Source organism: Schistocerca americana, chromosome 1, assembly GCF_021461395.2.
Source record: "Schistocerca americana isolate TAMUIC-IGC-003095 chromosome 1, iqSchAmer2.1, whole genome shotgun sequence".
Taxonomy (NCBI): Eukaryota; Metazoa; Arthropoda; class Insecta; order Orthoptera; family Acrididae; genus Schistocerca; species Schistocerca americana.
The window spans coordinates 1,106,560,333-1,106,587,446 of record NC_060119.1 but is presented as its reverse complement, the minus strand read 5'-3'; the positions used below and the strand labels follow the sequence as shown (position 1 = coordinate 1,106,587,446).

The 27,114-nt window shown below is 36.4% G+C and overlaps 1 protein-coding gene across 1 annotated transcript in view; it reads right to left on the bottom strand.

The window, feature by feature from the left end:
* Positions 1-27,114, bottom strand: part of LOC124618455 (la-related protein 7) — a 101,838-nt gene that overhangs the window by 17,695 nt on the left and 57,029 nt on the right. The window contains exons 6-8 of the mRNA XM_047145349.1: positions 21,161-21,323; positions 10,551-10,806; positions 1,695-1,836 (exon numbers count right to left, since the gene is read on the bottom strand). Coding sequence (XP_047001305.1) covers positions 1,695-1,836; positions 10,551-10,806; positions 21,161-21,323 — 561 coding nt within the window. The remainder of the gene's footprint in view (positions 1-1,694; positions 1,837-10,550; positions 10,807-21,160; positions 21,324-27,114) is intronic.

Below are 27,114 nucleotides of genomic sequence, written 5' to 3'. Positions count from 1 at the left end.
TCTCCATAAAGTATGAGGTCAAGTTGGTGATGTTTCTTTGTAAGTGGAGTTGCCAACAACTGCCCATCTGTTTCTTCCAGCATAAAAACTCTTCTAGCCTCTAGTGGCTTCATTAACTTCAGTACCCATCCATCACAAAGATTAGTTCATGATCACTAATCCTAATCTCTATACCGAAGAGTCAAGGTCAGGCTTGATTGTAGCTACAAGATATAAAATGTAAGGGGCCAATAAAAAAGTTTCTGTTCGAAGGCCATACAGTCCAAAAACCGCGTGCCAATCAGGCAAAATTGCTGTGAGCACTGAGGTAATGATCCCACAGATGTAGCTGGTTGAAGATACTGATTTGGTAAAACACCATGTCCTGCTGTGTGAAGAAGTCTGTAACTGTCTGCTGCACATCCTCGTCTGAGGAATTGTCAACCATTAAAGGCCTTTCTTAGGGGATTAAAGTCATGAGAGTCATATGAGGGGAGATCAGGACTCTAGGGCAGGTGCTCGGTGTCTTCCACTTGAGTCCCGCACTTGAGGTTCGCTTCCCAGATTCACTGGCATCTTGTGTCTAATCGCAACCAGCACCAAACTCGACACCCCATTCCATAACTGTGCTTTTCAACAGGCATTCTGCACCATACACATTCTTCATTCTATGACAGATGTCTACCAGTATTTATCTTTCAGCAGTCTAGAAAGGAATAACAACACGTTGGTCCTGCTTGGAAGTATTTCATAATAAAGTCGTCACGGTTCACATTTCTGCATTTACCACACGCATGCCACATTAACCCCTTTCCGAAATATAGGCGCTTGTATACCCGCAATGGAGTTGCACTATGTTGTACATACATTGAAGCAACACCCTCAAGTAGAAACTTGATCACCCTTTATATTGCCGCCACTGCATGTGGATTGTCTAACTAGTTGCTCAAGACAGTTTTTAGAAAATGTGTTAAGAACTACTTCATAAGACTGTCTGTCTGTACTACCTAAAATGAATCTAATAGACGTCCCAATCTATACTCAGTAGTTAAAGCCACTCCCAACTAATACTGCATGTTCTGGGTATATCCACATTAGTACATGCAGACTTTCTTTGAATGATCCTACAAGTGTTACAGTGAAATCGGCTGGTGGGTATAAACATCCGATGATTACATTGAGTTCATTTAGACTGGGTAGTCGAGTCCAAGCAACTTCACAGACAGATTGACTTACAACCTTGATAGACACAATATTTTTGTTGACTGCAGTTTCATTTTGATGACAAATCTGTTCATGCATAAAGGTTGACATGTTTAATGGATAAATACAACAATCAGACTCCAATTTTGTACCAAATTTAGTGACAATCTTATTATTACAAGTAATACTGTGACTAAATTTAGCACACAATTCCTTACAGATATCCCCTTTTTTATCAAATGGTTCAAATGGCTCTGAGCACTATGGGACTCAACTGCTGAGGTCATTAGTCCCCTAGAACTTAGAACTAGTTAAACCTAACTAACCTAAGGACATCACACACATCCATGCCCGAGGCAGGATTCGAACCTGCGACCGTAGCGGTCTTGCGGTTCCAGACTGCAGCGCCTTTAACCGCACGACCACCCCTTTTTTATCCACACATCTAATATCAAATAGGAACAACAATCTTACCTGGAATTCTGTGTTACATCATTACAGGCAACACTTACCAGAGAGGATCTCCATACTGCCAAAAGGCTTCTCTTGAACAAAATGTGCAGCAGATGATGGTGTAGAAAATCTCACATATGCTTCATTCGTCCCTTCTAAGATGTCAACGTACTGCACATCAGAATATCCTCTTACATCACTCTGTTCAGATAGAAATGAAAAAAATATAAAAAAATGAAATAACAAGATTTATCATAATTTTGATGATTATAACTATGCAACATTACATGGTTTTGCCCCGTAGGTTTCAGAAGAAAGTATGGATACAAAACAAACTTACTTCTCTGTAGAGTGTACTGTTTTTTCCACAGGTGTATTAATACATTCTTTGGTTTTTCCCAACTTGTGCCAATACATTATGAGAAATGAGAGGTTTAGATAGTGGCAAACATGAGGATTGGCCACAGTGTATCTTTGAAATGTATATAGAGATTTGGCTACAGTATCTTTGAAAGGTATGTGGCACTAAAATACTTTTTTTTATGAAATTACAAGTTTTTCAGCTTGTACATATGACAAACATTGTAAAGCTTTGTATTAAACAATTAACCCAGACCTTGGTCAGATACTTGATCACTGATCAGACAATCAAACAAATATGAGGAGTCTTCTAGTGAAAGAATCCACCGGTTTGGACAGACACTATGAGATTATCCAGTCGAAGACACCATTCGGATACGGTGGGATGTCACATATAGGACAAAGATGAGTCGGAGCGTCTAGTGATGCACTGAATGAACAAACAAACATGAAACATCTCCCACATAAGAAGGTGCTAAAATTTAACAAACCAGGAAGATTTTTGTATTTTGCAACAGTAAATATTAATTCTTCAAGGAAAGTTGGTAAATTGAAACATTTAACAGATGTCTTAGATCAACAGAACATAGTTATCGCAGCTCTTCAAGAGTTATGCAATACTGACCAGGACCCGATTGAATAAGGAGGATATCGACTTTGTAAGGGACCACCAGGAGAAAGGGTAATAGAAAATGTTCCCCAATTCAGTGTGGATTTCTTGGTACATAACAGAATATTGGATTCCATTGAGAATTTTTCATCCAATTCCTCAAGAATGGCATTGTTAACAATTAAGGTGGAAAACACAAGATACACACTGATACGTGTTCATGCTCAAACTAATGTTAAAAACAGAACTGACAAGGACGCAACGGAAAAATTCTGGGATGAACTTGATCAACTAGTAAGGACCATACTGGATACTAACATTAAAATTCTGCTTGGGGACTGTAATGTGAAGATAGGACGAGAGAAGAAATTTCGAGATGTGGTGAGGCGATGGCCAGCGCTAAACTTACAAACAAGAATGGGGGAATTAATTGAATTTTGTACTACAAATGGATTGGTTTTGAAGACAACAAGGTTTAAGAGAAGACCACATAAGTTAATGACATGGAAGTGCCCTAACGTCAAGCTAGGAGAGTTCCAGATAGATCATGTGGCCATGGATCAGAAATTCCATAAGGAAATCTATAATGTTAAAGTGCTGCATGGCATCGATGTTGATTTGGACCACTACATTTCAAAAACTAAAATCAAACTGACACCTAAAAGAAAAAGCAAACCTCAAAAGTTAATTAGATACAAAGAGAACACATGACCCTAGTTATATTATTAATAATCAGATATATTACGAGAAATCAAGAATACCTTTAAGTGGCAATCTAGAAGCCACTGTCAACAGATTAAAAGCCTTGGCTGAAAAAGTAGCTCCTGTACGGAAATGCAAGAAACACGCTTGGTGGAATGAGAAATGTGATGTAGCAATTCAACATAGACATAAGGCCTGATTACATGACCAACAAAAGAGAACTGAAAGCTACAGGGAGGAATTAATAAATGCTAGACGGTCCACTGCCAAAGAAATTACAAGGGTCAAAAGGCAATTTCATAAGACCTCGCTAAAATCTATCGAGGATGCTTTCTAATGCCACAAGACAAGAGATTACTATCAGACATTCAAACAGTACCAGTCAAAATACACTCCACCTACTCTTATGATGAAGGATACAAACTGAAAGGTAGCACATAACAATTATGACACTTCAATGACATAAGCTAAATATTTCAAACAGTTACTAAATAGTGGGGAACCTGAACATCATTTGGAATTTGACCCCTATCCAAGAAACAAAACGCATTTAGAAAGAGTTATACCACCACATCCAGATGAAGTACAAGCAGCGATTAACTCACTTCGGAATTATAAAGCAGCTGGTGAGAACCAACTAGTGGCAGAACTTTGGATATATGCAAATGTACAAACTATTCTGGACTTAGACAAACACCTTACTGACATTTGGAATACTGAGATGTTATGAATACTGAGAAGTTACCAGAGGAATGGAATGTTGTGATAATCCATCCACTACACAAAAAAAGGAGATAGATGGAATCCAAATAATTATAGGGTTATATCCTGCTGGATATTACTAATAAATTTTTTTCCAAGGTTCTGAATTTCAGAATTCATTAACAGTTTGATGGTGAACTAGGTGAATATCAAGAAGGCTTTCGTCCAGGACAAAGCTGTCCTAATCAAATTATTAGTCTCAAATGGATAATGAAACATCAAAGGGCAGGATGCTAGTGATCACCTTTGTCAATTTTAAAAAAGCCTATGATAGTATCCATCATGAATATCTGCTGTCAATTCTTAAAGAATTTGGTTTACATCAGAAACTTGTCAACCTCACTGCAATCACCCTTCGAAATACCAAAGCTACAGGGCTATTACAAATGGTTGAAGCGATTTCATAAATTCACTGTAGCTCCATTCATTGACATATGGTCACGACACACTACAGATACATAGAAAAACTCATAAAGTTTTGTTCGGCTGAAGCCGCACTTCAGGTTTCTGCCGCCAGAGTGCTCGAGGGCGCAGTGAGACAAAATGGTGACAGGAGCCGAGGAAGCGTATGTCGTGCTTGAAATGCACTCACATCAGTCAGTCATAACAGTGCAACGACACTTCAGGATGTAGTTCAACAAAGATCCACCAACTGCTAACTCCATTCGGCGATGGTATGCGCAGTTTAAAGCTTCTGGATGCCTCTGTAATGGGAAATCAATGGGTCGGCCTGCAGTGAGCGAAGAAACGGTTGAACGCGTGCAGGCAAGTTTCACGCGTAGGCCGCGGAAGTCGACGAATAAAGCAAGCATGGAGCTAAACGTACCACAGCCGACGGTTTGGAAAATCTTACGGAAAAGGCTAAAGCAGAAGCCTTACTGTTTACAATTGCTACAAGCCCTGACACCTGATGACAAAGTCAAACGCTTTGAATTTTCGGTGTGGTTGCAACAGCTCATGGAAGAGGATGCATTCAGTGCGAAACTTGTTTTCAGTGATGAAGCAACATTTTTTTCTTAATGGTGAAGTGAACAGACACAATGTGCGAATCTGGGCGGTAGAAAATCCTCACGCATTCGTGCAGCAAATTCGCAATTCACCAAAAGTTAACGTGTTTTGTGCAATCTCACGGTTTAAAGTTTACGGCCCCTTTTTCTTCTGCGAAAAAAACATTACAGGACACGTGTATCTGGACATGCTGGAATATTGGCTCATGCCACAACTGGAGACCGACAACGCCGACTTCATCTTTCAACAGGATGGTGCTCCACCGCACTTCCATCATGATGTTCGGCATTTCTTAAACAGGAGATTGGAAAACTGATGGATCGGTCGTGGTGGAGATCATGATCAGCAATTCATGTCATGGCCTCCACGCTCTCCCGACTTAACCCCATGCGATTTCTTTCTGTGGGGTTATGTGAAAGATTCAGTGTTTAAACCTCCTCTACCAAGAAACGTGACAGAACTGCGAGCTCGCATCAACGATGCTTTCGAACTCATTGATGGGGACATGCTGCGCCGAGTCTGGGAGGAACTTGATTATCGGCTTGATGTCTGCCGAATCACTAAAGGGGCACATATTGAACATTTGTGAATGCCTAAAAAAACTTTTTGAGTTTTTGTATGTGTGTGCAAAGCATTGTGAAAATATCTCAAATAATAAAGTTATTGTAGAGCTGTGAAATCGCTTCAATCATTTGTAATAACCCTATAGAGTAAGGTTCAGAAATGAATTCTCTGAACGTTTTGAGATACATACTGGCCTTCGACAAGGCGATGGATTGTCTCCATTATTCTTCAATTATGTGCTGGAGAAAATCATGCGTGAATGGAACAAAATATGTCCACCATCTGTTAAGAGTGGAAAAAAGATTCGACTTAACTGCCTTGCATTTGCAGATGATTTGGCGCTGCTAGCAAACAATACTGATGAAGCAAAGGTTCAGATAGAACAACTAGAATGATTAGCGGCAAAGGTTGGATCGCAAATTTCATTTGAGAAAACTGAAATTATGCCCAGCTTCCCAGTTGATACATCCTGTATCATACTCCATAATGATTAAAATATTAAAGCAGTAAAAAAGTTTAAATAGCTTGGTAAGATTATTACTGGAATGCTAACGAAACAGCATCAATAGAGAGTAGAACATTGAAACTACAGTGAGCACAGAGAATCACTTGGCCAACCTACAAAAAACAATTTCTCTCAATATGTGCTAAATTTCGACATTACTCCTCCGTCATTAAACCAGAAGCAACATATGCAAGTGAAACACTATTAAAACTAAATACTCAAGCAACAACTGACAAATTGCAGAAAGTTGATAAAAGAATACTCCAAACAATTACCAGTAAAAAGCATCAAGTTAATGAGCAATGGAGATTTCTGCCCAAATCAGTAGTGTATAAAGAAAGTGAATACATTATTGATACGATGCGGAAAAGGAGGACTGCATTTTTCAGCCACACATCTTGCCTACCAAATACTAGAATCCTGAAGCAACTTTTTGACTACTTCTGCAACAGTAAAACCAAAAACACGTGGTTTAAAGAAGTACAAAGTGATCTGGACAAATTGAACATCACCACACACCAAATTAAACACAGAGAAGAGAAACTGCTTCTGAAGAACAAATACACACTGCTGACATTCAAACCACCAGAATGGAAGAAGTATGTCATATCTGGAAAAGAAAGAGCAGCCAGATCACAACGAATGAAGAAATTTTGGAAAACAAATAAATTGCTGACTACTAAGACCTAAACTTAATCATTGTAGACTCTATTGTATTATGTTTGATTTTAGTGCTACAATGTGGGCATAAACTATGTAAGTAAATAAATAAATAAATAAACAAACAATTAAGTAGTCATGTCATACAAAACAATAAAGCAGTCATTATCATCACAATAGCTATCATGTTTATATAAAGTATGCCACCAAGTGAGAGAATGCTAGAAATGCAAAATAAATATCTAAAACAACAATGTTTTTATTAATTTCTGCACTAAGTCGGATGCACAATTATAATAAATGAAAATTACAGTGCTTTCAAGAACACGGATAAGCAAAATTTAAGGATGAAAGTAACTTTAGCATGATGTGTAACTGCTAAGTAGTATAGCTCACTGAAACTTGGATCATACATGGAAAGAACTGCTACAGTATAGTGCAGAAGGTAACTGAAAGAAATACACGATGACACAAACAGAAATGACACTTAAATTGAAAGACAATAATTACACTTAAGCCACCACAATTTATGATGTTCCCCTGGACATTACAAAAGGCGGTTCTTAACAGGATTTGTGATCACCATGGGCAGCATTGTACTCTCATGCTGGCATAAAGTCGGTAAGTAGTTGTTACGATAGGGCGTTCCATTCCTCCACCATCGTGGCTGACAACTGGTGGAAGGCAACTGATGTTTGTGGTCATGTTGCAAAATCTCTCTCTAATGTATCCCATATGTGCTCAAAGGGATTTAAGTTGGGGAAACAGAAGTTAATAGTATGCAATTAGCATTGATATTATGAACAGGAAATATCAAACAAGTGGAAGTCCATTTTATGATGAGGGGATTATGCGTTTCATAACACCATTCCAAATAGCTTTAGGATGACTACCAATGAACTGACTGACTTTTACATGTATGAGGGAGGTTCAGAGAAAACGGTATGAAACAATACTGTGGGTATAACTGGAGTCTTTATTCAGAAGTAATCACCAGACGCCTGAGAACAACTATCCCACGTTTCACGAGCCGAAATACTCCCTTTTCACAGAATTCCTGTCACCATAGCAGGAGCCAGTCCACTGTGTCCTTCACTTTGTTGTCTGAAGTGAAGTGCTTCCCTCAGAGATGTTTTTCTTGCAGACCAAACTCACTGAAGTCGCAGGATGGCAAGTCTGGGCTGTAGGACAGATGCTCAAGCTGCTGGAATGTTTCCTTAGGCTTTATTTCCCTAATTGGGCTGTTAGGAACAGGCCGCTGAAAAAGTCTAGTGATCAATCAGTAACTTCCGTATCTTGCTAGATTTCATGCTTCTCTTCCTTCTTTCTTGCGGTCACCATACAATACCAATGCTTCACAATGGCCCTGCTATTCAGTACCCTTGAACTGTGACACAGCTTCTCTCCATGGACTTTGATCTGTTGTGTCCAAGATGCTGAAAGAGACTTCACTTGTTCCAAGGAAGTTAAACTCAATGTATTTCCTATCATGTATAACTCTAACTTCTCTTAATGAATTGACTACACATGCATTACATTCCAGCTACATGTTGTCACGTGTCCATTACCTGGAAGTCTCGGAACATTAGGGTGATAAAATCTGAACACCAATGCCGTGATTATTTCTTTGGCATTATGGAGGTCACATGCACTCCATGTCTTTCCCTTGCGGCTCTACAGAGCAAGTGACTCACCCAGCATGTAGAAGTGCCAGTCTGTGGCCACAGGATTGGTACAATTCTGATCTGCACAAACCATCAAAACCTCTCACGAAAGTGGGTGCTTCCTGCTTACTAACTACCTTAATCCACGGATATCTTTTGTTGGCCAATGGATATCGAGGATGTGGAACATGTCTTTCTATGAATGACATGTAACATCACTACTCCCACTCGAACTTGGCCATTATACATTGTGTTATCTTGGAGATATGTGGACATGCATTATCATGGAGTAGAATCACTCCCTCCATGAGCAGCACAGGCCATTTGCTTTTGATGGACTTGCACAGGCTATGGAGTGTCTCACAGCACACATCACTGTTAATGGTTTTTCCATGCTTGAGGAATTCAATCAGTATCAGACCTCGGACGTAAAAAAAGACAGTTAGCATCACATTGTTTGCTGAGGGCACAGCTTTGACTCTTTTAGGTGGAAGTGACGACACTACCTTCGTGTCCTTAGATGTCTCACTGTATTACCCCGAAGTGGCGTGTAAATTTCAACTGGTCTAGTTAATGATGTATTGTACCTTTTCATTTGAACGCTCCTTATATTATCATACATTTTGATAATTCAACTTGTAGCTCTCAAAAATGATATTATGAAGGGCTAAAGGAGACAATAAAGAAATAAACAAGAGAGAACTGATTTTCAAGACTTATCCTATAAATGAAACCAAATTTTTATGCAAAGTAAAGCATGTGGACTACAGCTGTTTGTGATGCAAAAGATCTATGAAGGTATTTTAACACATTCCATGCACACCACAGTGACTGCCGCAGTCCCACAAAGCCGGAAACTTTTTATGTGGCTCCCACTTACAAGACAAAGGATAGTAGATTACTGTGTGTTTCAGGAAAACTGTCATTGATTCCAAAACTGTTATCATCAATTTTGGAATCAGATTCTTCAAGCAGCCTCAGAATTTCTTCATCAGTCAAAATGTTCCCCATTTTATGATAAACTTTTGTGATCAAAACAATTATGGAAGTTCACTGCAACATCAAATGTGTGGGAACTGATTATGCCTGTAACATGTATTTCAAGTCACATAGCCCTTTATGGAAGCAGGAACATCCATTTAGTAGCACTCCAAAGTACTAAAAAGCGAATAACTGGTTTTAAGCAGTCACTGCTCCAAAATAATGCGTCATGAAGAAACAATCAGGAAAGCCGCACACACGTAATTCTTCTCTTACTGTTAGGGGAAATCACAACATGCCTGTAGTTTCTACTGGTAGTGACAGGAATGTGTTAAAGGGCTCCTGGAAAAGTAAGAGTGAAGTTACTGATTACGATGTGGGTCTAAGAAAATCTTAAGAACAAAAAGTTGAAAGTGGGCTGTGCGTGAAGTGAAAATTATATTTTCAATAACATACAAAACTATTTAACTGCATAACTAAATTTGTACAATATTGTAAATGTAGCATAAAACTCAATAACTGAGATACTTTGAATGCCAAAATAGTAGAGTTCAAGAAGACAGGAAAAGCGCATTTTCTTGGAGTTAAGTAACAGTAATCTTTAGGAAAACAATTTTTTCAGCAAAAGTTAGTGTTGAAACTCTGCTAACAAACAAATATAAAGACACTGCATTCATTGTGCTGAAGAACTGTAGTTCAAGTCCAATGAACAACAAACCTCTTATGGACACTTCTCACAAATTCATCATATTCACACATGTGGTAGTCTTTAGCCCCCAACAACGGTTTACTTTCCAGCCTGGATTTAGACAACTCCAACAAGTTGGCAGTGAGGTGTCACTGTACACAGTTAAGTATGCTCTTTCACTTCTAAGTGAGCGTCCCTCTTCATTTTAATGACTAATGACTACACATACGTTTGGGCTGTAACCCAAATTTGTTTTTGCTGTAGATCTCCCTGCAACTAAACTAACTGATGAGATTGTCTCTTTACAATTATAGCACCTTGCCATTGCTTTTGGCTGACTACATTCAATATGAACCTCCATTCAGTATCTTAATTTGTTAACCAATTCAGTAAGGATTCCTCAAAATTTACCTTGAACTTCGCTACATCTGTGAGAGGCTCGTCAAGTGTAACATGTGCTATGACGCCCGGAGTAAACACAGTTCGAGGAGGGTCTGAAGACACAACTGCTTGCTGCTGTGCCACTTCATGGTGATTTTCATCATCCTCGCTGTATGCACGGGGAGTCTGAGATGCCCACCTCGCTCTCGCCAGATGCTGCTTCACTGCCTTCATTTTGCTACGCTGCAAGTCAAGGTATTTATTTCGGAGGCGTTTCCATTCGCGCCTGCAACACACATTCCAATTACAAAGGTCTGCAACATAAAAATTGTTTCAAATTTATTAAGTGATTTTTATATTGTTTTCAATGCTGTTTTCGGGAAAAATAGTGAAAAAATTCCATCACGTACAGTTATTTCACAAATTGCTTGTCTAGTTTTAGCTTTTTTCGATATTTCAGCACTCTAGTGAGTCTGAATTTTGGTTTTTAGGATCTCCATAAACTGTTACTGACCCATTTTTATACAAGATATAGGTAAAATAAAAAGTAATTAGTAGAAACCAGCAGTATTTTCATGTCAGTGCCTGCCTGTCACGCTACCCCTTCCCCCACCATCACCAAGCAGTGAGTTTCTGCTATTGTCCTTCAGTTCACAGTACCTCTTCACTCTGTGCTGTTCACATGTTGTTGTTACTACTGCTTTAAAGTTGTGACTGTTTACTTGTGTTGTGAAGTTGTTTTATGGACAATGGACAATGGTTACCAGAGGATGCATAAACTCGCCAGATTGCTTTTGCTACATTTGTGGTAACTATACCGTTAAAAAGCAACAAAGAAACATTTCCGATATTGTTGAAAAAGTATATTTCGCCTATTTTGGTATAAAGTTAGGCGATCAACATAAGTCTTGGGCCCCACACTAAGTTTGTTCAGTGTCTGCTGAAGAACTGAGACAATGGTTTCAATGTAAAAAGCAGTCCTTACATTTTGGTACACCAATGGTTTGGAGGGAGCCCAAAAATCATAGTGATGACTGCTATTTTTGCTCTTGCAATGTACGAGGTTTCAATTTGAAAAACAAAAAGGAAATCTCTTACCCTAACATTCAATCAGCCATTAGCCCCTGTTTCTCATGGACATTGTAATGGATCTGGGAGATGTTATTTTTTTACCGTATTTGTCGATACTGAATTGAAAATGTTTTCTTATATTTTTGTCAGAATTTATTATAATTTGTCTTATTATATGTTAATTTACTTCTGTTTTTGAGAGTAAAAGCATATTGATTACTATTAGAAAATGTATCGAAGAATAGCAAAGAAACTGATTGTGTAAAATATCTTTGACGTTGGAGTAGTCTTTGACTATAGTCGGTCCGAGTCGGAAGCTAACTCTTGGTGTGTGTTGACGGAAGAACAATGTGAAGGTCGCAGTCATAAATAATTTTGAATTATGTTAACTATTATTTTTGTATTATCTGAAAAGAAGAAACTACATTGGAAGAAACTGTATTTGAAACACCAAAATGAGAGAAACACGCTGAACCACGTCATTTTCTGCAGCCGACAACGATGCATTGTGGAATCATACTTAGACAACTGAAGCCAAGACTTATATTTGCTTGCAAACGTCTAATGGAAAAGGTACTGTCACGAAATATGGCAAATTTAAGTTTATAAAAAATAGTGACCATATTTTCAACTTGTGTAATAGCCGGGAAGCCATATTTCAACTGGGGACTGTAGCCGGGATATTGTGTTCACGAGATCTTCAACAGTGCTACGAGGAAGAAAATTTTTGTGTGTTAATACCAGTTTCTTCAGAATGTGTGTTACAATGTTTGTGTTCATCGGGAAGTAAAAGTTTTGGAGAAGAAATGTTTCGGCAAAAAATATAATTTTCGACAGAAGAAAATACTTCAAGAATTTTGGTCAACAATCACATGGATGGAAAACGTGGTTTTGCAACAGTAGAAGAGTGTTCCAGATAAGTCACGAAACCCTCGTATTTTGTTAAAACAATATTTTTATCTTGTTTTGTATTGTTGTGTATAAATTTTTGTTCTTCACAATGACTTATGAGATTTTCGAGAGTATTGTGCCTAAAGTAGAAAGTAGTAATTTAATAGACTAAGAACATCAGGACAGGTCAAATGAAAGAGAAAGAACCGATCAATTTGATTTAAAAAGTTTTCTTGTAAATTTCACGAAAGAAATTAAACAATCAGTTGACGACAATAAGACATACTGGGATGAAAAAATTGATAACATTTTGTTGCAAGTCCAAGCAGTCAATACCCAAGTGGGTGAGCTTTCGAACAGAGTTGGCAGTGTTGAGGAAAAAATTGAATCTGTGGAAGCAAAAGTAAATGAAATTGATGTTAAATTGAGCGGTGAAATTAATACTGTAAAAAATGAGTTACTGATAGATAGGGAAAGAAATTTAATTGATTTTAATGAGATAAAAGGGGAAATTAAAAATTTGGATGAGAATACAAAAGTTTTAGTTAAAAATGTACAACAAGAAACTGACAATCGTTTGTTTACTCTAGAAGAAAAAGTAGAATGCTATGATTTGGAAAACAAAAAATCTGTCAAAGAACTTAGCGAAAAAATTGAAAGTTTTGACATTGAATTTCAAAGCAAAAATTACAATGTCAACACGTGTAATCTTATATCTAATATTCCAGTGAAGCACTTTTCGGTAGATGGACCCTTACATCCCGTTGATTTTATGCAGTATTGTAAGGATTGTTTTTTTACCTCACTCACCAGATGAAATAAAAATTAAATTTGTGAAAAAATTCTTGGAAGGGGAAGCTTTGACTTGGGCAAACCAGATTGTAACTTTGGGGATGACCTTTTCAGAATTTGAATCAAAATTTTTGGAAAAATTTTGGCATGATCTTAAACAAACTAGAATCAAAAGTGAATTTTTGAATGGGCGAAACTATAGGGAATCAGATGGGAACATGAAACAATTTTGCAAAAGTGAACTTCAAAAACTTATTCATTTAACAAAACCTTTGGATGACTTGATCAAAATTGATACCTTAAAGAGAAGATTGCCATCAGCAATGCAGTTGAGTTTAGTTTATTGTCCTGATAGTAATGTAGAGCAGTTTCTCAATTATATTGAAAAGTTGGATAGGGTAACAACAAGAACACACAGTGGGTTTACTCAGAAAGGTAATGGTCAAAATTGGGGAAATGACAACTTTCAAAAAAGGGAACAAAACAATTATCATGGTGTCAGTCAAAATTCAGGGGGATATAACAATTTTGTAAAGAAGGACCATAATTTTTATCCAAAACAAGAACAACATTTTCGCGTTAATAATCAACAAAATAGAGAACACTTTAGGGATCAAAATCACAGAAATTTTGATAGAGGTCAGTACAATAGAAACTACCAACAATCAGGTAATGGATGGCATAGGAATGGGATCAGAAATGTTGATCAGAGACATTGGCAGAACCATAATCAGCAGTTCAAACAGGAACCGGAAATAAAAAACGAGTAGACGCCCCCTTGAAGGTCCGCAAGGTTGAGGCAGAAGGTGAGCATGATGAAAGGACCAATGGATGTGACTATCATAAACCCAAACAGGTCAGTTCCAAACCTACGCTATCACATGAGGTCATTAGTTGTTACTTATTGAAGAAATTTCAAGAGGAAAATAATAATGATAAAGATAACATTTTCAATACACAAGAACATACAGTAGATAAAAGTAATTGTGATTCATTTAATTTAACAGAGTTTTACACTTGGGCAGAAAAGAACAACACTTTGTCAGATGATGTAATTTGTAGTAGTTTAGAGATGTGTGTGAATGAAAGAGAGAATGCATGCTGTGAGAATGAAAATGTTGGTGAAAGGGATCTGGTAACTTTAGAAAGGGGAAATAATATTTTGGGGGATAATTTGAATGTGTATGACCTGAATATGTGTAATGATAATGATGTTGTTGATAAAGTTGATAATGATGGTAATGGTATTGATGATGATGTTGAGGAAAGGTATTTCATTAGTTTAAATAGGGAGTTGGGTATACACATGGTTGAAAATGGATTAAATAGAGAGAATATTATAGAAATTCCCAGGGATGTTACCAGGATGAATAATACTCGCAATCTGGGTGTATGTAAAAGTGTGAATTTAGATGTTGCTGGTAAAGAATCTGACTACACAAATAACGATGACACATGTATAACTTCTTACCTAAGTGAAACTTTTATAGATACTAATGATACACACACATTTCTTATGAATATAGGGCTGAACAGTGAAACTATTTCTTTTGACAAGAACTTTAGAAAGATGCTTATTAATGTATATGAAATTGTATGTCCTGAGTGGTGGAAAAAGATGAGATATTTTATTTTTGAAAAGCTGAAGGATAAGTACTTCAATAGTATACAATGTGATTTGGATGAAAATTCTTGGCTATTTGAGATAATAGAGAGTACTCATGACAATTTTGTGTCTTGTGCAAATTTTATAACTGTGACAAATAATACATGTAATGATATGCCATATGATTCTGATAAGTATAGGTTTGGGGAAATTGAAAGTGATTTATTACATGAGGATACAGGTTCTGAGAAAAGTGATCAATTTTGCAGTCCTTATATAAAAGTTCAAATTGGGTCATGGATTGGTAAATGTTTAATCGATACAGGAAGTGAGATCTCAGGAATATCTGAAAGGTTAAGCAAGAAATTGAAAGTGGGGAAAGATTATGTTGAACTGCCAGTTGTTGGGGTAAAGATAAAAGGTGCTACTGGGAAGAGCAGTAAATTGGTAAAAAGCCAGGCTTTAGTGACATTTTTAATTGAAGGCAAGTTGTTCACACATGGATGTTTTGTAAATCAGGAATTTAATGAGGATTTTCTTTTGGGTATGAATTGGATAGTAAAAGTAAATACAGCATTTGATTGGGTTGGAAGAAAACTTTTGATAGAAACTAATGAAAGGGAATACATTCAGACAAATTTTGTGAACACACTTGGTGATCAGAGTAATGGAAATTTTGACAGTATTAATTTACTAAAAGAAAATAGATTGGAGAATATTGAAATTCATAGATTTGATACTGATGAAGTTGAATTTGGGAATTTAGTAAATTTGAAAATTTCAGAAACACAAAATTTATCTGGGGAGCAAAAACAACAGTTAGAAAATCTGCTGTGGGAATACAGTGATGTTTTCAGTGACATACCTGGTAGGGTAAGGGGTTACCAGTGTGAGCTTCAGGTAAAACCTCATGAACCATTTTTCATAAAACCATACACTATTGCAATATCAAAAAGACCTGCTGTTGAGAAAGAGCTGAAAAAGATGGAAGGATGTAATATAATAGAAAGGAGTATCAGTGCATATAATAATCCTCTAGTAGTAGTTTCGAAAAAAGATGGTGGAGTAAGATTGGTTTTGGACTCTAGACACTTAAACAAAATTTTGTTCAGACAGACAGACCATCCTGAAAATATTGATGAGTTACTCTATAAATTTACAGATATAAAATATATGTCAAGTTTGGATCTAACTTCGGGTTTTCATCAAGTACCACTTTCGGTTAATTCTAGAAAATATACTGCTTTCTTGTACAATGGTAAGAGTTACCAATATTGTGTTGTGCCATTTGGGTTAAATTCTTCTGTTTCCGAATTTATAAGAGCTTTGGATCATGTACTGGGGCAAGAACTTGCGTCTAAACTGATAATCTATGTAGATGACATTTTGGTTACAGGGAAAAATTGGGAGGAACATTTTTTGATTTTGAAGTCAGTTTGTGAAAAACTTAGAAAAGGGGGGATGACATTGAAATTAGAGAAATGTAAATTTGCAGTTTCTGAATTAAAATTTTTGGGTCATGTTGTCACAGACAAGGGAATTTTGGCAGATCCAGAAAAAATTAAAGCAATTTCAGAAATTCTTATTCCTAAGACTAAAAAACAAAGTCGTTCTTTGGGTTATGCGGTTATTACCGAAAACATATAAGTGATCAGAGTCTGAATGCACCATGTTTAAGTCAGTTACTTAAGAAAAACACTGTTTGGGTTTGGGATAAAAGTTGTCAGGAAGAGTTTGATAAAATTAAGCAAGAGTTGAGGAAGCAACACTTATTACACAGACCTGGTTTTAATTTACCATTTTGTTTGATCACTGATAGCAGTAATTATGGGCTTGGAGCAGAGTTATTTCAAGAAAGAGTAGAGAATGGAGTTAAGATACATTGTGCCATAGCATTTGCAAGCAGAATGTTGCTCAAGCATGAGAAAAGTCATAGAAAATCCACACCCTAATGCTTATCGTTTGGTGTATCCTAAGTCAAAGAAATTATTTGGTCTCAGGAATGTTGTCTCTTTAAAACTGTATAAACAGAAATCATAATTTAAAAAATTTAAATAATCTATTATCATCTAAAACAAAAGTCCTCCACTGGAATACGCTTGTTAGAACAAAACTGCCTGTACAACCAAGTGTGTATATTTGCATGTATAAATTAATAATTTGAAGTCACATATTAATTGAAACTGATGAAAAAACACTGATTTAACAAAGAATGAGAGAAAGATTTATTTTTACTTTTTTACAAAAAAAGTCTCCCTAGTGAGCATTTCTGAATTTTTCTAATTTTGGAAGCTAAGTCTTCCCTGTGGGTGAAGGCATGCATGTGAGGACATGCATGCAAAGGTATAAGTTTCAAAACCAATTTTAGATAAAGCCTCATGATATATGAGCAGTTTATTGTTGTTTATACTGATGTTGTGGGGAGCAAAAGTACTCTTCACAAGAATGTGACTTGTAGTAATATTGTAGTAGAAAGGCAAGTGTATATAAACAATTGCAAAAATTTAGATAATACTGATGTATCTTTAGCTGTACTAAAAGAAGAAAATCATAAAAAAAATACAAAATACAAAAAAAAAACCATGAGTAAAAAAAATTTAAAAAGAAAATCATAAGCAAAAAAAAATATATACAAAAAACAAAAAAACCATGACTAATAAAAAAAATATAAAAATTAAAAAAAAAATCAGAAGTTAAAATATATATATATAAAAGGCAAATATAGAGAAAAACACATTACACTATATATGTCCAGTATCATTTTTACTGTTACAATATGTAAGCATAATGAAATTAACATTAATATAAAAAAAAATTAATTTAAATCTTATTCTAGGAAATGAGTTTTACCTTTCTATTATTTTCAATCTGTATGCTGTATGTTAGAATATTTCTCATGTATGTTTTATACCATGTATATTTGTCATGTTAAATAATTTCTTTACTTGAAATTTTTGTGTATGGGATTGATGGGGAAGTATCATTGCAACAATAGCCAGTAACAAGTCCACAGATTCAAAGAGTCCAAATTTGGGAGAGGTTATCAGACTGCATCATTAATGTACTAATTGTGTAATACAGATCCATCACTGGATGTTGTCGGGATTTTGTTGTATATGTCCATAACAACAAAAGCCCTGGGGAGCAGTTGTAATGGATCTGGGAGATGTTATTTTTTTACCGTATTTGTCGATACTGAATTGAAAATGTTTTCTTATATTTTTGTCAGAATTTATTATAATTTGTCTTATTATATGTTAATTTACTTCTGTTTTTGAGAGTAAAAGCATATTGATTACTATTAGAAAATGTATCGAAGAATAGCAAAGAAACTGATTGTGTAAAATATCTTTGACGTTGGAGTAGTCTTTGACTATAGTCGGTCCGAGTCGGAAGCTAACTCTTGGTGTGTGTTGACGGAAGAACAATGTGAAGGTCGCAGTCATAAATAATTTTGAATTATGTTAACTATTATTTTTGTATTATCTGAAAAGAAGAAACTACATTGGAAGAAACTGTATTTGAAACACCAAAATGAGAGAAACACGCTGAACCACGTCATTTTCTGCAGCCGATAACGATGCATTGTGGAATCATACTTAGACAACTGAAGCCAAGACTTATATTTGCTTGCAAACGTCTAATGGAAAAGGTACTGTCACGAAATATGGCAAATTTAAGTTTATAAAAAATAGTGACCATATTTTCAACTTGTGTAATAGCCGGGAAGCCATATTTCAACATGAAGTACCAATAACCTCTCCTCCAGATTCTTTGGGTGATATAGATGATCATGAGCCATTGGCTCAGCAAGGTGATAGTGAGAAAGACAGAGATTGCTATGATTCTGGCTCAACCGATCCCATTCCATTCTCACAATCTGAACTGAACAATTTAGTTAGATACCCAGGCCTTTCTAAAGAATCGGCAGAGGTTTTAGGATCTAGATTGAAAGATAAACATATGTTGGTTCCGGGTACATCCTTTTCTTGGTATCGATCAAGGGAAGAGGAGTTTGTATCTTTCTTCTCTCAAGAAAGTGACCTGGTATTTTGCAGTTATGTTCCTGGACGACACATTTCAAAATAGAATATGCTCCTGATGAGTGGAGACTTTTTATTGATTCTTTAAAAAGAAGCCTTAAAGCAATACTTTTACAAAATGGCAATCAGTATGCTTCTATACCAGTTGGACACTCGGTTCACTTAAAAGAATGTTACGAAAACCTTGAACTGGTTTTAAGCAAACTCTGCTATTCAGACCACAAATGGACACTGATTTAAAAGTGATTTCAATGCTGCTTGGTCAACAAAATGGTTATACAAAGTTCCTTTGCTTTCTCTGTGAATAGGACAGTAGAGACAGAAAGCTACACTACATAAAAAAAGCTTGGCCCTTGAGAGAAACCTTACAGGTAGGGGTTAAAAATGTAGAGAGGAAAAGCCTTGTGGATCCCAAAAAGGTGTTACTTCCACCACTTCACATTAAGTTGGGGCTGATGAAACAATTTGTTAAGGCATTGCCAAAAGAAGGGGAGTGTTTCAGATATCTTTGTGGACAGTTACCTAGTTTATCTGAGGCAAAGCTAAAGGAAGGAATCTTTGTCGGACCAGACATTATAAAACTAATGACATATCCAAACTTTGTGGACAAAATGGAAACAAAAGAAAAGGCAGCACGGACATCTTTTAAATTAGTTGTTACCTGTTTCCTAGGAAACAAAAGAGATCCAAACGACATGACAATCATCACAGACATGCATGACAACTTTAAGAAGCTGGGTTGTAACATGAGCAGTAAAGTTCATTTTCTCCACTCACATCTTGACTACTTCCCTACAAACCTTGGTGATGTAAGTGAAGAGCAGGGCAAAAGATTCCACCATGACATCAAAGAAATGGAAAGAAGATATCAAGGAAGATGGAATGTCAACATGATAGCAGACTACTGCTGGATGATAAAAAGAGATGATTCTCAACGAGGCCACAGCCGCAAAAGGAATACAAGAAGCTTTGACAGAAAGCGAAAGTGTTATTATAAGGACTTATGAGCTTAAAGAGAAATGGAAGTGTACTGGAAATGTAGTTTAGAACATGATATATAAATAAAATAAAATTTTATAACATTGGAAAAAATGTGATAAATTGCTTAAATTTTGTTCTTATAGCCCAAAATACTCCTTTTTTTTTAAAAAAAAAAAGAAAATCTGATGTGATAGAAAAAAATGGATTGCATTTTTGAAATCAGTGCTGAAAAGTACATAAGTTGGTTATCAAATTTCAAACAACTTTCAAATAATATATTTTTGCAGACCTGTGTTATCACTCGATAATACTTGCTCATATCTATTATACTGAAATGACCATAAATAAAACTTATTCAATACAGCAAGTATACCGAACACAGTAGCAGATGCTTCTTTACGAGTTATCTGCATTTGTGTAACAGTGCATAGTTCACAGGTATTTAAAAATACAAATACATCTCAAAAGAAAGTTGTTTTTACACTCTGGCAGTCAAAAGTCATAGTCCAATTAGTCCCATATTAATAACACTGGTAGGAATACGAGCACCATACATCACTGTCCCAAAAGAACCGGTCCTGCTCTGACCTACCCAAGTACAGTCTTAAGGCACATTTGATTTCTCATTCTTCATGCACAATTGCATCTTTTCTTCCATGAAGCATGTGAGTTGTGTCTTTAAGTGTGTGTGTGTGTGTGTGTGTGTGTGTGTGTGTGTGTGTGTGTGTGTGAGGGGGGGGGGGGGGGGGGGTGTTTGTCCGGAGTGAAACTCAGACCCAGCACATAGCTTACACTTGAGCAGCATGAAGAGGTGAGTGGCGTGGCCTCTAGCAGCAACATGATTTGAACCAGGTACCTCTGAGTCAAGTACCACTGCACAAGTTTGTTTCTGTGACCTGGGCTATGTATGAGGGGTAGTCATAAAGCTTTATCACCACCTTGGTGAACAGATATGAATTTCAGCACTGCACTGCTCTGCTTTATTTTACTGGCCTCAGATGCATCAACAAAAAATAATTTTATTCCCAATACAACTAGTCTTGGTCTCCAGCAAAAAAATAAATAAATACAACATATGACAGTCAAATCCAATCATCAAATTTCTATTCTGCCACTTCAATGTTCTGGTACTGTACCATATTTTTCATCTTTTTAATAGTTCCTAACTTTATGTTAGTCTTACACTCAAGCTTACACTCACAGGTATTTCTTGTGCCTCCTTACACCAAAAGAACTCCATGTTTTATAACACTTACTTGGACAAAATCTTTAATCCAAGTTTGCTCGGATCATTTTCTTGTTTCACTTTCTTCTTTCGCTTTCTGTTCCTGTTCTTCTTCTTTTTTCTCCTTTCTTCACCTGTATTATCATCTTTGCTCTCTTCAGCAGCATCATCTGACTTCATTTCACATTCATCACCTGCAAAAATTTCTATTTTGACATTTGTTTTCTACTACTGACACCAATAAATAACATTGTGCCTGTCCTGCTTAGTGTAGCAGTCATACATAGGTACCAAATATTTCACTAATGGAAATTTCTACTTCAAAAACTTGTAGAAATATGCAGCTATACAATCACAGTACATGTAAAATAAATAAATAACAAGTATACATGTTCAGTAATGTTAATACCAGGTTACAAATATGGAGGAGCATATAGAGAGAAAATATTTACAGGCCACGAATGAAGAATACAAGAATAATTTTCAGTAAATTACTGCATCTCCATGAACCATGAGATAATAATGAGCATTAAGTCAATATCGTCATCCATCCTTAGATTTACTCATTTTGCTTTTGATGTTCTTTGACTTTCACAAGTCTTGATTAATTACAAAGATATTATAAGCAACCAGTTAAATAAACAAGAGGTAAACATGAAAAAGCATTGTCCAGATGTACCACTCTCTGTACCACCTCACTGCACTCAGCCTGAAGGGTCTCGCTGTTCATAGCTGTAGAGAGAAACAGCTTCTCTCTCTGTCCCACATCTAACTGGATTCAGTTTGTGCCACACAGACTAAAGCCTGGGAGTTGGAGAGTTAGGTTTTCAAATCCCAAGAGGCCTTGCTAGGATGAAGATGACCACTCAGATTTCCAAGCAGTGACAGAATTGAAATCATTGGCTAACAGTCTCGTGATGGTTCTCGAGACTGGTTGACAAGATTTCAGTCAGGCTGCAGGACCTTGCTGAATTATACCATGCATGGGAAGAGAATGATTCTTCTTTATTCTTCTCTATAACTGAGTGAGCACTTGCTGTTTTCTTATTCTGCTTAGCACCGGGCACCAATTCAATTCAATTCAATTCAATTTTTACTATCACATAACATGCCTTATACAATCAAAGATTGTGACATAGGTGACTTGTCAGTTTTTACACTATATATAATAATACTAAAAATACAACAAACTAATAATATACATGTTGTAACATCTTCAAAGAGGTATTTGAATTACAATTATAATGCATTGTTACCATTCATGAAATCTTCTACACTATAGTAACATTTATCTTTCAGATATTTTTCCAGGTCTCTTTTGGTGCCTTTTACATTTGGGTCATCCATATCTTTCCATATTTTATTTACAAATTTCATGCCCACATAGTATGGGGTTTTTTCATATGATTTTAAACGGTGGGTAGGTAACATGTAGCTCGTTCTATGTCTTGTATCATATTGATGCAAGAAGAAGTTGCCCTCAAAAAGTTGTGGGTTTCTTTTCGTGAAAGTGAGAGTTTCATAGATGTATATGCTTGGAATGCTCATTAGATCCAGTTTTACAAATAAAGGTTTGCAGTGTTGCTTTGGTTTTGCTCCCACCATTGCCCGGATGATTCTTTTTTGTAGTCTAAAAGCTCTAAGTAAATTTGTTTTTTCAGACTCCCAGAAAATTATACTATACCTAATGACTGAAACAAAATATGCATTATATACAGTTTTTCTTACAGCTAAATCAGTAATACTATACAAGATATTCATAATATATACAAGGCTATTTAGTCGACCCAGTATGTTGTCCACATGGCGACTCCATAACAGGTTTTTATTGACTAACACGCCAAGGAATTTGACACAGTCTGCAGTCTCTAATTTTTTGTCCATATACCTTATTTCACTTATAGATGGTGCAGATTGTTTTGTGGTAAAATGAACAATTTCTGTTTTTGTAAAGTTTAATGTTAAGTTATTGTTTTTGACCCATGCCTCCACTTCCCCAAGTGTTTGTTCAATATGACGAATTAGGTCTACCTCATTTTTACAACAGACTACAGCTGTTGAGTCATCTGCATAGAGGATAGTATCAGACAGGACCTGACATGGCATATCATTAATATAATATAGAAAAAGCAGTGGCCCTAATATTGAGCCTTGTGGAACACCTAATTGAGTGTTTTTCCAGCCAGAGAGAAATTTCTTGCCATTGATGTTAATAAGTACTCTTTGTTTTCTGTTTGCCAAGTATGATGACATCCAGCTAAGAGATTTGCCTTGAAAACCGTAGCGTGCCAATTTTTGGAGAAGCAGGTCATGATTTACTGTGTCGAAGGCTTTGGACAGGTCACAAAAGATGCCTGACACACACATTCTATCATCAAGACATCTGCTGACTTTTGTGACTAATTCATTTATTGCATGGATTGTGCTGCGGCCTTTTCTGAAACCATATTGATTGCCTAAGATAATGCTGTTAGATGAATTGTGATTTTCAATCTGATCACATGCAGCTCTTTCAAATATTTTTGAGAAAATTGGTAACAGTGAGATTGGCCTATAGTTGCCCAATTCATCTTGTTTGCCTTTTTTGTGTATGGGCCGAACTTCTGCATATTTTAATCGATCTGGGAAACATCCCTCATCAAATGATTGGTTGATTATGAAAGAGAGTGGATATGCAATACTGTGATGGACTATTTTTATTATTTCAGTGGGGACCTCATCCCACCCCGCAGATTTTGAATTTTTTAGGGACATTATGATTTTGATGACATCTGAGATGGAAACATGAGAAAACTTAAAACATGTGCAATTGCTATCTGTCATATTGGGCTTTGTATTTGGTGGTGAACAGTCACCAAATTTGTTACAGTTTATGAAAAAGTCATTGAATGATTCACAAATGGCACTGGGTTCTGTAACAGCTCTACCATTTATCACTATTTTAGAAGGGCATTTTCTCTCTGCCTCACTGCCAACTTCACTTCTTATAACAGACCAAACAGCTTTTGATTTGTTTTTTGCATTTGAAATGAAGTCGTTATTTGCAGTACGTTTTGCTAGTTTAACTATTTTGTCAAATGTTTTTTTGTATGTGCTTACATACTTAAGAAATTGAGGGCTTTGATTTACTTTTGCCTCCATATGCAGTTTCCTTTTAGTAGTACTAGACACTCTAATTCCTTTTGTTACCCAGGATCTACTTTTTTGGGTCCTGGTCCTCACTGTTACAAAAGGGAAGCATTCATTGAATATACCCAAGAATTCAGTTAAAAACTTATTGTAATTGTCACTTGTGGAAGTGTGTTTGCTGACTGTCCACTTGGTTTGGCTTAGTTTTTTGCAAAATACTTCCACATTTTCTTGACTGAAATTCCTACATCTTTTTGTTGTGCAGACTGAATTTTGCTTCAGTAGTGATACAAATAGTGCTTTATGGTCTGATACTCCTAAATCTAGAAGAAACTTTTCTTTTACATAATAATTATAACTACTTACAATATTGTCAATACATGTTGCAGAGCTTGCTGTAATTCTTGTATACTGATCGAAATTGAGATTTAGACCATTTGTGGCTACCAGGTTCTTTAAGTGTGAAGAAAATTTGTCATCAGTCTTTACATCTATGTTGAAGTCAGCACATATAACCACATTCTTGTACAGTTTCTCACATTTTAATTTATGTAGCAATGTATCAAACTTATCTAAAAATACAGAGCTTATATGGTACCCAGGGGTGCAATATATGCTGATAATTAGTGTGTTATACTCTTTAAGTTCTATACAACAACTTTCAAATGTGCCTTCTTCATTCAGATGGCTAAAATTCTGTCTGATATCATAGTCTACCGTGGAATGAACTAATATGCAAGAGCCTCCATACCCATTGGTCCTACAAAAGCTGGTAGCCAGTTTATAACCTGTAAGTTTATTTAGGAGACTGATATTTTCAGATTTTAGCCAATGTTCATTAAGGCATATTACTTTCACAGATTGTTTCACACTTTCTAGCAAAATTTCTATATCGTAAAGCTTCCTGATCATTCCTTCAGACAGACCTCTGAGCAGACTTCGGCAAGCGGGCAGATACAATCCATGTGGTACGTCGTAGCTGAAAATCCGCAAAGTAGGTGTGGAATCTGTCGAGTCATACAGCCAAACAGTACTCCAGTGATGAATAAAATAAAGCCAGTGCTACTGTTCTAAAAGTGTTTGCATCACTTCTCCAAGAAACTTCAGTTAGCTACTGCAATAAATTATCACCGCTCTTCTGTTTTGCAGCCATTTTTTTATGTAAGGTGCCAATAGGTAAGTGATTAATACAAGGTGACACCTAGGGTTTCTGTTGCACTGTAATACACTGTCTCTGAATGTTACCTGCAGACAGTAGTTAGCATACTGGTTGCTCAGATGGAATTCTGCAATTTCTTTATTAAGTGGGTTTGGTTTCAGCTTCCATCTCCTGAAATAATTATCTAATATATGCACATGTTCTATCAATATTTCTTATTAAAACAACCTGTAGATGGACCATTTGCAGTTGAGCAGAACAAAAGCTAAAGGCTCTATACTTCATTCAAACCTGCTGACATAGACAGTAGATTAGTATTTATAATGACTGGGGTGCTAAGACCCATCTGTCCAGTCTGATTCAAGTTTTGTGGTTCCTCTATATCACTTCATAAGAATGCTAATGGGCTATTAGTTCTCTCATCCTTCTCCAAATGAGCCACAAATGCTTTTTTAATGATCTCTCTAGAGAAGACACTAATCTCCAATCAGGACACTCATTGCCTCAGATCACATACATCAACCTATCTACCATCATCAACAATGTCTTACCAGGACTCTGATTCATTAGCATCTGGTCACCCACTGATCTGTCATACATACTCTGCAAGCTGCTGTATGATGCACAGCAGAGGGTATCTTGTACCACTGCTAGTCATTCCTTTTTTTTTGTTCCACTCACAAATGGAGCAAGTGAAAAACAACTGCCTACATGCTTCTGTACAAGCCCTGTTTTCTTATATCGAGTCTTCAAAGTCCTTATGTGAGATGTATGTTGGTGGCAGTACAATCGTTCTGCAGTCTGCTGCAAACGCTCTAAACTTCCTCAATATTGTTTCACAAAAAGAATGTCTTTTTTCCTCCAGGAATTCCCATTTAATCTGATCTGGCATGGAACTCAAGCATTTATTACTCCAAAACAAGTTGCACAAGTCTTCTGTAGAGATAAAGCACACTTTCCTATAATTCATCAAATAAACCAGAGTCAATCAATCACTGGTCTTCCCTGCAACCAACTTTATGTGCTCATTCCTGTTTATGTCGCTTTGCAAAGTTCATCTAGTTATTTAATCAACACAACTGCATCAAGGGACACACCACTAATATTGTATTTAAACATTACATGATTGTTTTCCCCACTCATCTTTATTAACTTACATCTTCCAAAAATTAGAGAATGCTGCCATTCATCACATCAAACAGAAATTCTATCCAAGTTATTAAATATCCTCCTACAGTCTTTCCAAGACAGCACTTTCCCTTACACAACAGCATCATCAGCAGAGACAGATTCCTGCTCACCCTTTCTGTCAGATCATTTATGTAAATAGAGAAGAAGATCAATCCTATCACACTTCCCCATGGCGCACCTGACAATCCTTTGTCTTCAATACACTCACTGTCCAAGACAACATATTGTTTTCTATTACTTAAAGTCTTTGAACCACTCACACATCTCAGAACCTATTCTGCAGGCTCACTCTTTTGTTAAAAGTCTACAGTGTTGTACTACGTCAAATGCTTCCCAGAAATCTAGGACAATGGAATCTTTGTGTTGCCTAGTCCACGGTTTGCAGGATAGTGTGTGAGAAAATGATGAAACCCCGCATCTGTACAGAGGAAAGAAAATGCTTGGGCAGGGGTTTGTGGTCATACATACTATCTTTTTTGTGGAAGGAAGGGGTGGGTGGGGTTTTG